Genomic DNA, 10,977 nt, shown 5'->3' on the forward strand with positions numbered 1-10,977 from the left:
GCATGTGTGGCTGAGCCTGGCTCTAGTGGTCATAAGGCAAGGGCAGAGTGTAGTCCTGCGTGCTGGTGGAAAAGATGCTTCCTCTGGCTGGGCAGCACCTCTGGCTCCTTCCACCACCTGCTCTGAGCTCACAACAGGAATTTAAAACCAAGTAAGAGGGGCTGGAGATGTCACTTAGTAGTAAAGCACTTGCAGAGCTTTACCCCAGCATCACGAAAAAATAAACAAATAAACCCAAACAAAAAGATTTGCCAAACTTGAATCACAGCCTGACTCGAGATCCCAACAGAAGCCGTAACAGTGGCTGCACTGGGATGACAACGTGCCTTCACCTCCCTGGGTCCCTGCAGAAGCTACCCAGGCTACGCCGGCACGCTGTATTGGTGTACTTCCAGCAGCGAACGTGACCAGTCTGTGCCGCCTCAGCACTCGTGGGTGCAAGCTGAACAACCCACACCAGAAGCAGGCAGCCCCCCACAGCCTCCAGTTCTGCACCCCTTCCAGCTCTTCTGCGGCCCACCCAGATCTCTGCCTCACACAGGTGCCCCTGGTGACCACCTCTCCGTGGGACAGCTAGATGCGGTCTGCTTGGGCCACCCTGCTGACCCTCACACCTGGAAAGACTGTGCAGACCTGCTGCAGTGACCACCGCTCACTCATGTGACTTCCTGGAACTCTGTGCTTGATCTGGATGCCCCGGTTAAAACTGCCTGTGGGAAATCTGTTTGGATAACACGCTGGGCCCAATAAAGGCACGGGCCTACGCCCCCACCAGGTCCTGGACCTCCATGCATGGCCTCCAGTAGGCTGTGCACCCAGGGGCCTGTATGTGATGAAACCTGTGTTTCCTCTCGAGTCTCCTAAGCACTGAGGGGGCCTCTCCCATCCTAAGATCCTACAATAAACACCTCAGAAACTGGGGTGGTGCTGTGTGTCTTCATCCCAGCTACTTGGGAGGTTGAGCGGGGAGAATCACAGGAGCCCAGGAGTTTGTACCAGCCAGGATATTACAGCAAAACCCTGTTTTAAACACTATCACCAACAAAAAAACACCCCAGGAACATTAGTTCTCCTCGCTGGAAATACCACCAGGGTGCTTCTCAGCACTAGAGCTGAGGAACACAGGTAGGACCAAGAGCATCCAGAACAGGATGACGCACTTATCAGAAGCGATCATGCCTCCTAAACAGCAACCAGAAAGACTACCAAAATGCCACCATTCACAGAAGACAGTAACCCTAGAACCAATTTCTAAACATGCCAGGGTTGTCAGAGAGCAGGACCATTAGACTCGCTTTGCACATGCAAGGAGACAGAACTCGAGAGAAGCGATGGGACAATGCCAACACCACTGCTGGGAAGCAGGAGGAGTCCAACAGCAAGGAAGGACCACCTCAGGAAAGTCCTCCCTGCCAGGCACGGCCTGGACACGCAGACACTGGGTAACTGCCCCCACGACATCCCTCTCCAGGGGAGCCTGTGGACCCAGATTCTGCTCCAGACAGTACATGGCTCCTTCAGCTCTGACTCTTCCATCCAGTACTCCCCACACTGGTCTCCCAGGCTCAGCCACAGACAGGGTGAGACGAGGAATCTACAACCAAGCATTTGGGGAAAACACATCCTCTATGTCATCCTGTGTTTTCACAGGGTACCAGTAAGAACCTTGAGAGGTCCTCACTTCAGAGGCTCTGGGCCCCAAGAAGCCAAGGGAACGAGTGACCACTCTGCCCAAGGAACAAGCTGCCAGCGCCTGTCAGAACATCCAGCAGCAGAGAGTGCCCCTCTCAAGGCTTGTCAGCACCCTCTGCCCAGGGAGCATCTCCTCCCAGCATTGACCACACAGCCTGCCAGGTGGCCTCAGACAGCTGACCAGCAGCCCTGGTGGTAATGAGGTACTGAATATCTGACTGGAAAGTGTGGTCTGCAAGGTCACTGGCATAGTGGGTACCTGTCCCTCAGCACCTCTCTCACCTCACAGGACTCAGACAACACACACGTTAGCATTATAGAGACTTCCAGCTTCCTAATCCCAATCTGGGGTCACTGAGTAAGACTTCCAGCTTCCTAATCCCTAATCTGGGGTCACTGAGTAAGACTTCCAGCTTCCTAATCCCTAATCTGGGGTCACTGAGTAAGACTTCCAGCTTCCTAATCCCAATCTGGGGTCACTGAGTAAGACTTCCAGCTTCCTAATCCCAATCTGGGGTCACTGAGTAAGACTTCCAGCTTCCTAATCCCTAATCTGGGGTCACTGAGTAAGCAATGACCACAGCACACTCCCTGAGGCCAATCTGATGTGGGGTGCAGTGGGTCTGCATTTAAAGGCAAAGAAAGCCTCACCATCCAACTTGCTCCCAGCACCTCCGCTTGCTGGCCTCATAGGTGAGTGCAGCTTCCCACAGGTCCACATCTGGGGTCATGCTCGGTTCAGACTGAGAATCAGGAGTCAAATTGGATGCTGACTGGAATCCTTCATCTTCCCACTGATCCACACTTTGAGGGACCTGGAGACCACAGAAAAATGTCAACCATCACCTATTTCTTTGTGTCTGCATTCTCCAAGTATGACAGAATTCCAGGAACTTTGCCTACATCTATTTACTCCCTAAAAAGACAAACCTTGCAAAAGATTTTTTGTATTTTTATTTAGTATATTTGTATTACACAACCCCCACCAACAACAAACCACTTAAAGAATTAAACAAAATAATCCATTAAAGCTACCAATATTGCTAGGCATAGTGGAGCATGCTTGTAATCCCAGTGGTTTGGGAGACTGAGGCAGGAGGATCATAAATTTAAAGCCAGCCTCAAGCAATTTAGCAACCCCTGAGCAATTTAGTGAGACTTTCTCAAAAAAAAAAAAAAAAAAACCAACAACAACAACAATCATGCTGGGGATGTAGCTCAATGGTTAAGTGCCCCTGGGTTCAATCTTTAATACCAAAAAAAGTAAAAAGCTACCAATTTCCATTTTCACACAGCATATAGTCTCAATATAACTTTCTGCCCTGGAGATTCCATTTTGGAAAAACCAGCAAAGAAAATCACAGTAGACAAAGTTACATACACCAAGGTGTTTGCTATAGCATTATTTGTTTGGCAATAACCTAAACAATGTGTGTTAAGAGATGACTGAAGAGTAACAGTGTGTCCTTAATAAAATGCAAAAGAAAAATCACAATTTACTCAGTAACTGTGAAAAAAGCCCCCATATTATAACACAATAAGTATACTAAATAGCATGGATATAATGAACAAGTATCTTTGCCACATATAGCTGAGTACTTAAAATATGTGTGCAACTGAACAAAATTCTCTTACTTCGTTTTGACTAATTTGAATTTAAATGACAGCTCTCAAGGGCAGAAGAAACAACAACATGTCCTGTTAGGTAAGGGAACAGCATGTTGGCCAGGAGGGTGAGCACCAGCAAGCCCCTCTCCAGCAGTCCTGCCTCACGACAGTTCAGCCACCCCATAACCTAGACTTGAGCTATCCCACCTTCACCACTTTTTTCTTTTTTGGTACAGGGGATTGAACCCAAGGGCACTTCACCACTGAGCCACATCCCCAGCCTTTTTTATTTTTTTATTTTGAGACAGGGTCGGGCTAAATTGCTGAGACTGGCCCCCAACTTGCGATCCTCCTGCCTCAGCCTCCCCAGCTGCAGGTGGCAACCAGCACAAAGACATTTTCCTCCTAGAGGTTGAGAGAAAACAAACACTACCTTAATGGCTAGTCCAGAGAGATCTGCACTATCTGGAACAGGGGGCAGGTCTAGTCGGACATCCATGTCATAAGTGCGGCTGTGCACAAGGGCACCGAAGAGCGAGACCCGGGTATCTCTCTCAAACCTGTCACCACAAGGGTCACCGAATAAGAGACCTACGGTGGGCAGGCCAGTGCCTGGAGCAGCCTCCATCACTTGCAGTGTTTCCTGGATCATGTTGTGACAGGAATACTCCTCGCTGGAGATCAGGGACTGAACGTCCATCTCAAACACACTCAGGTTATAGCAATCATAGCCGCTGTACGGGACTTTTCTGCCGGCATGCTTGTTGTTAAAGAAGTAGTCCCGTTTCCTCCGCAGTATTCGAGGCGGGCCACTCCCTGCCAGCTGCACCAAGAGGTCCAACACAGACCCCACCTCCACGAGTGGACAGCAAGGGGCTGCCTCCAGCTCCTCCACCAGCTCCTCCAATCGGTCCGCCTCGGGGCCCAGGCCACCCACTCTCAAGTCGAAGGACAACATGAGGACCTTGTTTCTCACGGGGAGCTTCGAGAGGTCGGGCTGCAGCTGGTGAGTCTCTTCTTGAAAGAGGTGTGTGAACAGAGCATTGTAGGCTACTCTCTTAAGGGTCTGCTTCGCCCTCCTCCGGTTCACGCTGCGCTGGCCCGGGCGAGCCGGGGCAGCTGGCAGGAGGGCCTCGCACAGGTCATCGAACAGCTGCGTGATGCTGGCCATGCCCGCCCCGCCCAGCTCCGGCCCAGCGAAGGGAAACGTCGCGGCCCGCACACGTTCACCTCGCGTTCTGCACCGGGCGGCCTGCTCACCGCAGCCCTGGGCGAGCGCGCCCTGCCCTCCCGGCCGGCGGCCGCCGGTCCTAACCCCCGACCCGCAGCCCGAGGCCACGCGGGCGCGCACGCGCGCCCGGGGAGCCCGCGCGGCGCTGCCTGGACGGCGGCCGCAGCTCCGGGCCGCAGCGCCTCGTCTCGTCTCCCGCTCGCGCTCCCGCCGTGCGGCGTCACAGCCACGCGCCGGCCGAGCGCGCGAGCGGGCGCGCCGGCACTGCGTCACGGGGTCCGCCAGGCCCCGCCCGAGCGGCCCGCGCACTTCCGGCCTGTACCCCGGATCCCGCGGGTGGGTTCCACAAAGGAGCTGAGCCGAACTTCCTTTAACCGTTTACTAACAGAGTGAGGGCGCGGCGGGGCCGCGGTGCGGAGAAGGCGTGCGGTCGCACGGAGGCCTCAGGCCGGCGTGCGCGGGGACCGCCCAGCCACGGCCTCCGGGGCCGGCGCGCGTCAGCCCTGCGCAGCTGGTTCAGAGCCACCGCTGCCGAGGGCCTCACCGGCCACCTGCAGCATCTTCCACTGGGGCTCCAGCTGCGCTCTCAGATACAGCAGGGCCTGGATATCCTCTGGAGAGGCCATCAGGAAAGGGCCCAGGTTGGGAGGTGCCTCTCCATGCAGCACGCGAGCCAGGGTCCTTGCAAGCTGGGGTGTGGATTCCTGGACCCGGGCCAGATATAGGGGCTGTGAGCCACCGGTTTCTCTCCACCCACCTTCTACCACAGCGTTTCCACCAACTCCGCTTACCTCCCCAATGAGGGCCAGGACCCGGCCCCCCGATGGCCCACGAAGCATTGCAGCCAGGAGAGCAGCATGGGGGTTCTGCAGGCCATGGGCAGGCCCCAATGCCACCAACACCAAGTCAGGCTGAAAGCCATAGGCCAAGGGCAGCACCAGACCCAAGATGCAGCTCAGGAACCCTCCAGTCGTCTGTGGGGACAATAGCAGAACCCCAACCACCAATCTAGGGACCAATCCTGTTGGCTTCTGCCACCCCACCTCACAAACTCAAGAGTCTGGAGCCAAGAAGGGCCAGGAGCCTGTTTGCTCTCCTGACTGCTGGTGAGCACCTGCCCACCACCACAGAAACACTCACCCTTGGCAATGGCATGGAGATGCGGAACATGGATGAGGCAGCCACCTCCTTGCCCCTGATGTTCAGCCACAGAATTCTCCTTCCAGGGAGAGAGCACCATGGACATGTGCACATATGTATAAGACCCTGCTCACCTCTCTTAGGCCCAGAAAAAGGCAACTCTAGGAGGGGTGGAGCAGGGGTGCTGTAACTACCAACTCTCCTAGCCTAGCATTGCCCCACCGGCTCCCTTTCCAAACTTTAGCTGTGGAAGGCCCCATTCTATACTACATGGTACCCGTTCCACCAGTCACCCCCTGGGGGCCTAGTTGCACGCCTGCCACTTGACCATCCATGAGTACAACTGGAGAGATGTGCCATCTGGATCATACCCATCATCAGCAAGGTCTGGGGGCTGATTCAGCTGTCCCAGGGCAACACAGAACAACCTGAGGAAGAGTCCACCAACCACATGCTGTACCTATTGCCCAGTCCACTCCCAGAGCCCTCCCTAAATGGCCATGGAGCAGGCAGTACTCATGGCCCCTGCCCTTGGGGTGTCAGCACAACCAAATGAGGCTCACCTCTGGGCTCTATGGCACAGGCCTCGCCGAACCGCCACATCCAAGGTGGCCTCTACGGCAGGGGCCAGGGTGGCTATAATGCCACTGCTCACCTGTGGGAAGAATAAATAGACAAATAGACAACAGTGCAGCCCCAGCCAATTCCCAAACCAGGTCCCTGCCTACACGACTCATCAACCCTCCCTCAGATCAAATCTGCCCATTTCCATAAAGTGCTTGAAACCACTTTCAAGCCCCGCAGTTGCAATGCCTATACTGTTAGCTACTTGAGAAACTGAGGCAGGAGGATCAGTACAAGTTCAACTTTAGCGTGGACAACTTAGCAAAATCCTGTCTCAAAAATAAAAAGGGCAGAGGTGTAGCTCAGTGGTCCAGAGCTTGCCTAGCATGTATAAGGCCCTGGGTTCAATTCCAAGCACAAAAAAAAAAAAAAAAAAATCATCTACTTCATCTCTCTGCCAAAGAATATTTCCCCATCCCTGGGCTATTCTGATAACAATCCCTGCAAAGGGTGACGTGTCCACACTGCCTCCTCTAGACAAGCCATGCCTCAGAACCTACCCCCAGATCCAGGTACCCCAGCTTCTCAGCAACCCTACCTGCCCATCCAGGATCCCATCTAGAAGGTACAGGAGCTTTCCGAGTGCATCAAGGGCCTCATCCTGGGCCAAGGACTTGTGTGGTCTGTGATGGGCCAGAGGGACACACAGACAACAAGTGACAGTACATCAGTCTTATGCACATGCATGGCCACAGCCCCCTCCCTGGTCCCATCCTGCACACCTGGCCCAGGCTTCTGTCTCCTCCCTTGGTGCTGAACCCTCCTGACAGAGCTCATCAGGGGGCAGGGGCAGGGTGGCATCTGGTGCAGTCAAGGCAACAGCCGTGTGGACACGGGGCATGGGGCAGAGATACAGCCGGTCCAGGAAAGAGCTCAGTGTAGTTGCTGCTGCCTCACACGTGGGACCTCCAGGCAGCAGGACTACAGGTTTCCCCTCTAGGGAGTTGGTGCTGGGACTCAGCGCACTGGCCACATCTGGAAGAGGTTCAGAGTCATGGCCACTGCACAAGAGTGTGAGGTGAACCCACCAGCCCAGGCCACACTGACCTTGCTGTTGGAAGCTCATCCAGTAGGGGGCCTGGGCCATCCGGACACTGTGGATGGACTCCAGAGCACTGCGGGGAGAAGCAGAGCCATGGGCCTGGCTCACACCTAGCCTCTCCCACCCTCCAGCCCATCATACCTCTGACATGGCACCATGGGCCCAGACAGCGGGGGTACAGGGTCACCCAGCAGTGCCTGTACCATCATGCACACTGACTGTGCCAGGGACTCCAGGTGGTAGCCACCCTGGTAGGGTGGAGACAGGATAGGAGAAGGGTGTCACTGGGGTGGGTAGCTGTCTCAGACAGGATGCCCACCAGACTGTCTTGACCTGGCTCCCCTACTCCTGGGTATTAGGCACCCTCCCAGCTGCCCCGGTTACCTCCAGCACAGCACAAACCCGGCCACTGGCCAGCACTTGCAGCAGCCGGGTGAGATGGGCAAAGCACTCTGGTGTGGCCTGCATCTGCCCCTGGAACCAGAGCCACGTGTGATGGGGGCCTGGGTCCAGGATCCCAGAGGCCCTCCCCAGCCAGATCAGGCCCTCACCTCAGGGTCCCCAATGGCTGAGTCAAATCCTGCTGAGATCAGTACCAGCTCAGGGTCAAACTAGGCAGAGTCAGGCGAGGAGAAGCAAGAAAGAGGCTGGAGCCTGGGTGAGTCCCCATGGGCTGCCTCCTCAGAGACCCTCCCTATCCACCAGGGATCTGCTCATATGCAAGTGAGGTGGCGTACAGCCCTCTTCCTCCATGGTGGAACTATAAGCAGGCATGGGGTCACCTGCCCTAGAGAGCACCCACCAAACAGTCACCTCGAAGGCCAGCGGGAGCAATGTGTGCAGGAAGGCAGCCACGTAGTCAGCGTTTCCCATCCCAACCTGCCTCGTGCAGGGAAGGGTGTCAGTGGGCCAGTACTGCCAGTGGGGACTTCAGGGTGTCACCCCCTGGATCCCAGGCTGTAGAGAGACTGGCAGGATGGCCCAGAGCTGTGGGGCAGGGGAAAGTACAGACTGGGGAAGTGGGCTGGGGGCAGGTTCCGGGAGTCAAGGGTAGGTACCTGGTTCCAGGGCAGGTTGACAGTGAAGCCTCGCCCCCGCCCCTGCCCTACTGCATCTACATTGGACTCCTGCAGAAAGGGCCAGAAGCGCCCATGCTCATGGCGGTGCCAGGAAAAGTAAAGGACACTGCAGACAGTGGGCAGGGTCAGAGGTCAGGGGCCTCGGCAGCTCCACAGCTCCTCAAAGAACAGACCGCGGCACCCGTGGCCGAGTTTCCCCCTGCCTTGGATTTTCCCGAGTCAGCCTGTATACTCCCCCAAAAGTGGGGTCAGAGGACTGGGGGGGTAGCTCAGCTGTAGAGTGCTACCCATGTGCAAGGTCCTGGGTTCCATCCCCAGTATTTTGAAAAAAATATGTGGGGCTGTAGAAAAGTGCTATGTCCCCACCTACAGCTTACCTGGGGTCATCTTCAAAGATATACTGAATGCCCTGGCCATGGTGAACATCCCAGTCAACAATGAGGATCCTGGGTTCAGACAATGCTGGGGTCACTGCAGGGCAGGGCCTCTCACCTCCAGGCCAGAAGCCCAGCCAGGGATGGAAGGGAATGGGTAGGGACTTTCTGCCGCCTGCTCCACCCCATGCGGCCTGGCACACACCTGTGCAGCCCGTGTTTCCGCTTGGCATGTTCCGCTGCTATTGCCACATTGTTGAACACACAAAACCCATTGGCAGCTGCCCTCTGGCTGTGGTGTCCAGGAGGCCTGGAGGGTGAGAGGGGGTCATTCTGTCCTCTCATGGAGCCAATCAAAGGGGACAGCAGGTGAGGGGGCAGCTCTCACCTCACTAAGGCCAGCCCATTGTGTGCGGCTCCAGTCAGCACAGCGTCCACCAGCTGCAGTGCGGCCCCAGCAGCCAGCCGGGCACAGCGAAAGGTACTCTGTGGGGGCAGGGATACAGATCAGCCCTTGCCTGCACAGAGCATGCTGCTGGCAGAGAGGGTCCGTAAGCCCAGGGTGCCAGCAGTGAGCAGAACAAGGGATGGTTGGCAGGTTGGCAGCCATGGCTGTGAACCCACACAGGCTGTGGATACGGGTCTAGGAGGGGGACGCACCGGGTGGAAGTAGATGGCATCGTACTGTCCAGACAGTACCTGGAGCTCCTCCTTGCTCAGGGCCTGGGTTCTCTGCACCAGGGCCACATACTCCAGGCTGCAGACGGCCAGTCAGGGAGGCAGTCATTACAGGGGGTGGGGGCTGGAGGGGGTGCCCTCCCAACACTCCCTCAAGCCTTCAAGCAGCACCTCCACCCGAAGGTGAAGCTGAGGCACATGGTGAAAAGGCTCGCTCTGGGCAGCCCTGAGGGTTGGGGCAAGCCCAGCTCCCTAGGTGGGCTCTCCTCTGACCTGTGCACTAGTCCCAGCTCCTCCTCCGAGGCCTCGCGGGCTACCAAGCGCAGGCACCTCTGCTCCAGGCCGCACTGCCGAAGGCGGTCCAGGGCTGCGGCTAAGCGCTCCGGACACTCGATCTGGCACTCCGGGCTGGAGTATACTGGGAGCTCAGTGTCCAGAGTCCCCTCCCCGCCCCCCACCTCAGCCACGTCACACTTACTCGTCCCAGAGTAGCCGGGTGGCCATCATATCCTCGTGGTACACGAGTGCGGTCCCCATGGCTAGACCGTGGTCACTTTGGACCACTCTGGCGTGGCACGCCCTCCGCTGGCTGGGGACGTGGTCCCCAACTTGCAGACCGGGAACAGCCCAACGGCCCACTCGCCCGGGACCAAGTTCGGCGGCGGGCACCGAGTCTGAGCCAGGCAGGCACCGGGAGCCCAGGCAGCGAGGCCGGGTCGACAGCGTGGACCCCGGGGCCCGACTTCCGGCTTCCGAGCCGCGGGCCCGCCCCCGCGAGCCCCGCCCCGAGGCGAGGACCGGGACGGGGCGGACTAGACGTCTCGGCCCCGCCCCGTGGCTCCCGCCCCAGCTCTCGGGCTCCGCTCTGGCGCCACCTCCTCCGACTGCACTGGAACCTGGGGAGGGTCCCCGCCCCCGAAGCCCTTCTGGAGATGGGAGGGGTGTAGGGTGAGAGGAGAGAGAACAGGCGTCTCCAGACCCTCCTGTGGACTGTCACTGAAGTCCCTCCCATCTGTCCCAAATGTCCTGGAACCCTCCCTGAGCGCACACGACACAGGGTCAGGCGTTTCAGTGGCCCACCGCGTCCAGTGTCCAGTGCGGCTCCCAGCACCCGGCCAGGGGTCAGGGAAGAGACGGTGTGGCCAAGGGTCCACAGGCTCAAAGGCCGCACGCAGGAGAGCCCGCCGGGCAGCAGGGGCTTCAGGGGCCGAGCTAGGGCAGTGGTCAGGTTGCGAGTCAGCCAGTCCTGGGCTGCATCCACGCGCAGCGCCACTACTAGCTGCAAGAAGGAACTGTCAGAAACTGACCTAGGCTCCAGGAAGACCACCAGCAGACAGTAGGAGGGTCTGGGCTGAAGCGGAGACATTACCGGGCAGTGTCAAGTCAGGCAGGGCAGGAGGCTAGAAGCCGGGAATCAGGACGGACAGCAAACTCCGCGAGGAAGGTAGGAGCCGGGGAGCCGGGGGCGCAGCCCCAGAGCTGCTGAAACTCAAGAGTCCCGTGCCAAAT

At 57.4% G+C, this 10,977-nt stretch overlaps 2 protein-coding genes across 6 annotated transcripts in view; both read right to left on the bottom strand.

The window, feature by feature from the left end:
* The window catches only part of Tubgcp6 (tubulin gamma complex associated protein 6), an 18,756-nt gene extending 14,024 nt beyond the window's left edge, over positions 1-4,732 (bottom strand). For 2 of the 4 annotated variants that reach the window (XR_007108280.1, XR_007108279.1), the window contains exons 1-2: positions 3,734-4,732; positions 2,344-2,507 (exon numbers count right to left, since the gene is read on the bottom strand). Coding sequence is in view for 2 of the 4 variants with exons in the window: in XM_047549065.1 (XP_047405021.1) it covers positions 2,344-2,507; positions 3,734-4,471 (902 nt within the window). In the remaining 2 variants the exon portion in view is untranslated. The remainder of the gene's footprint in view (positions 1-2,343; positions 2,508-3,733) is intronic. The other 2 variants (XM_047549065.1, XM_047549066.1) reach the window with 2 other exon arrangements.
* Positions 4,733-4,892: 160 nt separating this feature from the next.
* Hdac10 (histone deacetylase 10) lies at positions 4,893-10,274 on the bottom strand. Of its 2 annotated transcripts, XM_047549067.1 has the most exons (19): positions 9,947-10,274; positions 9,742-9,876; positions 9,451-9,547; positions 9,179-9,276; positions 8,996-9,100; positions 8,794-8,862; positions 8,396-8,522; positions 8,151-8,216; positions 7,889-7,948; positions 7,722-7,811; positions 7,479-7,585; positions 7,343-7,410; positions 7,018-7,270; positions 6,834-6,918; positions 6,235-6,326; positions 6,043-6,099; positions 5,672-5,750; positions 5,323-5,505; positions 4,893-5,235 (listed from the first exon to the last, which is right to left on the bottom strand). In XM_047549067.1, the coding sequence occupies exons 1-19, from the start codon at positions 10,003-10,005 to the stop codon at positions 5,029-5,031; spliced, it is 2,037 nt and encodes a 678-aa protein (XP_047405023.1). In that variant the 5' UTR covers positions 10,006-10,274; the 3' UTR covers positions 4,893-5,028. The 2 variants fall into 2 exon arrangements, with proteins under 2 accessions (XP_047405023.1, XP_047405024.1); XM_047549068.1 differs by lacking the exons at positions 7,479-7,585; positions 7,722-7,811; positions 7,889-7,948 and having other exon boundaries at positions 8,140-8,216.
* Between the last annotated feature and the right edge of the window lie 703 nt (positions 10,275-10,977).

The sequence above is a fragment of the Sciurus carolinensis genome, chromosome 4 (genome assembly GCF_902686445.1).
Source record: "Sciurus carolinensis chromosome 4, mSciCar1.2, whole genome shotgun sequence".
Taxonomy (NCBI): Eukaryota; Metazoa; Chordata; class Mammalia; order Rodentia; family Sciuridae; genus Sciurus; species Sciurus carolinensis.

Bases quoted from the DNA above. Each gene is read 5' to 3' on its own strand.
- Hdac10 (XM_047549067.1), bottom strand. From the start codon at position 10,005: ATGGGGACCGCACTCGTGTACCACGAGGATATGATGGCCACCCGGCTA. The intron at 9,877-9,946 runs GTAAGTGTGACG...AGTATACTCCAG, and splicing joins ACCCGGCTACTCTGGGACGA to CCCGGAGTGCCAGATCGAGT. The intron at 9,548-9,741 runs GTCAGAGGAGAG...GGCCGTCTGCAG, and splicing joins GAGCTGGGACTAGTGCACAG to CCTGGAGTATGTGGCCCTGG.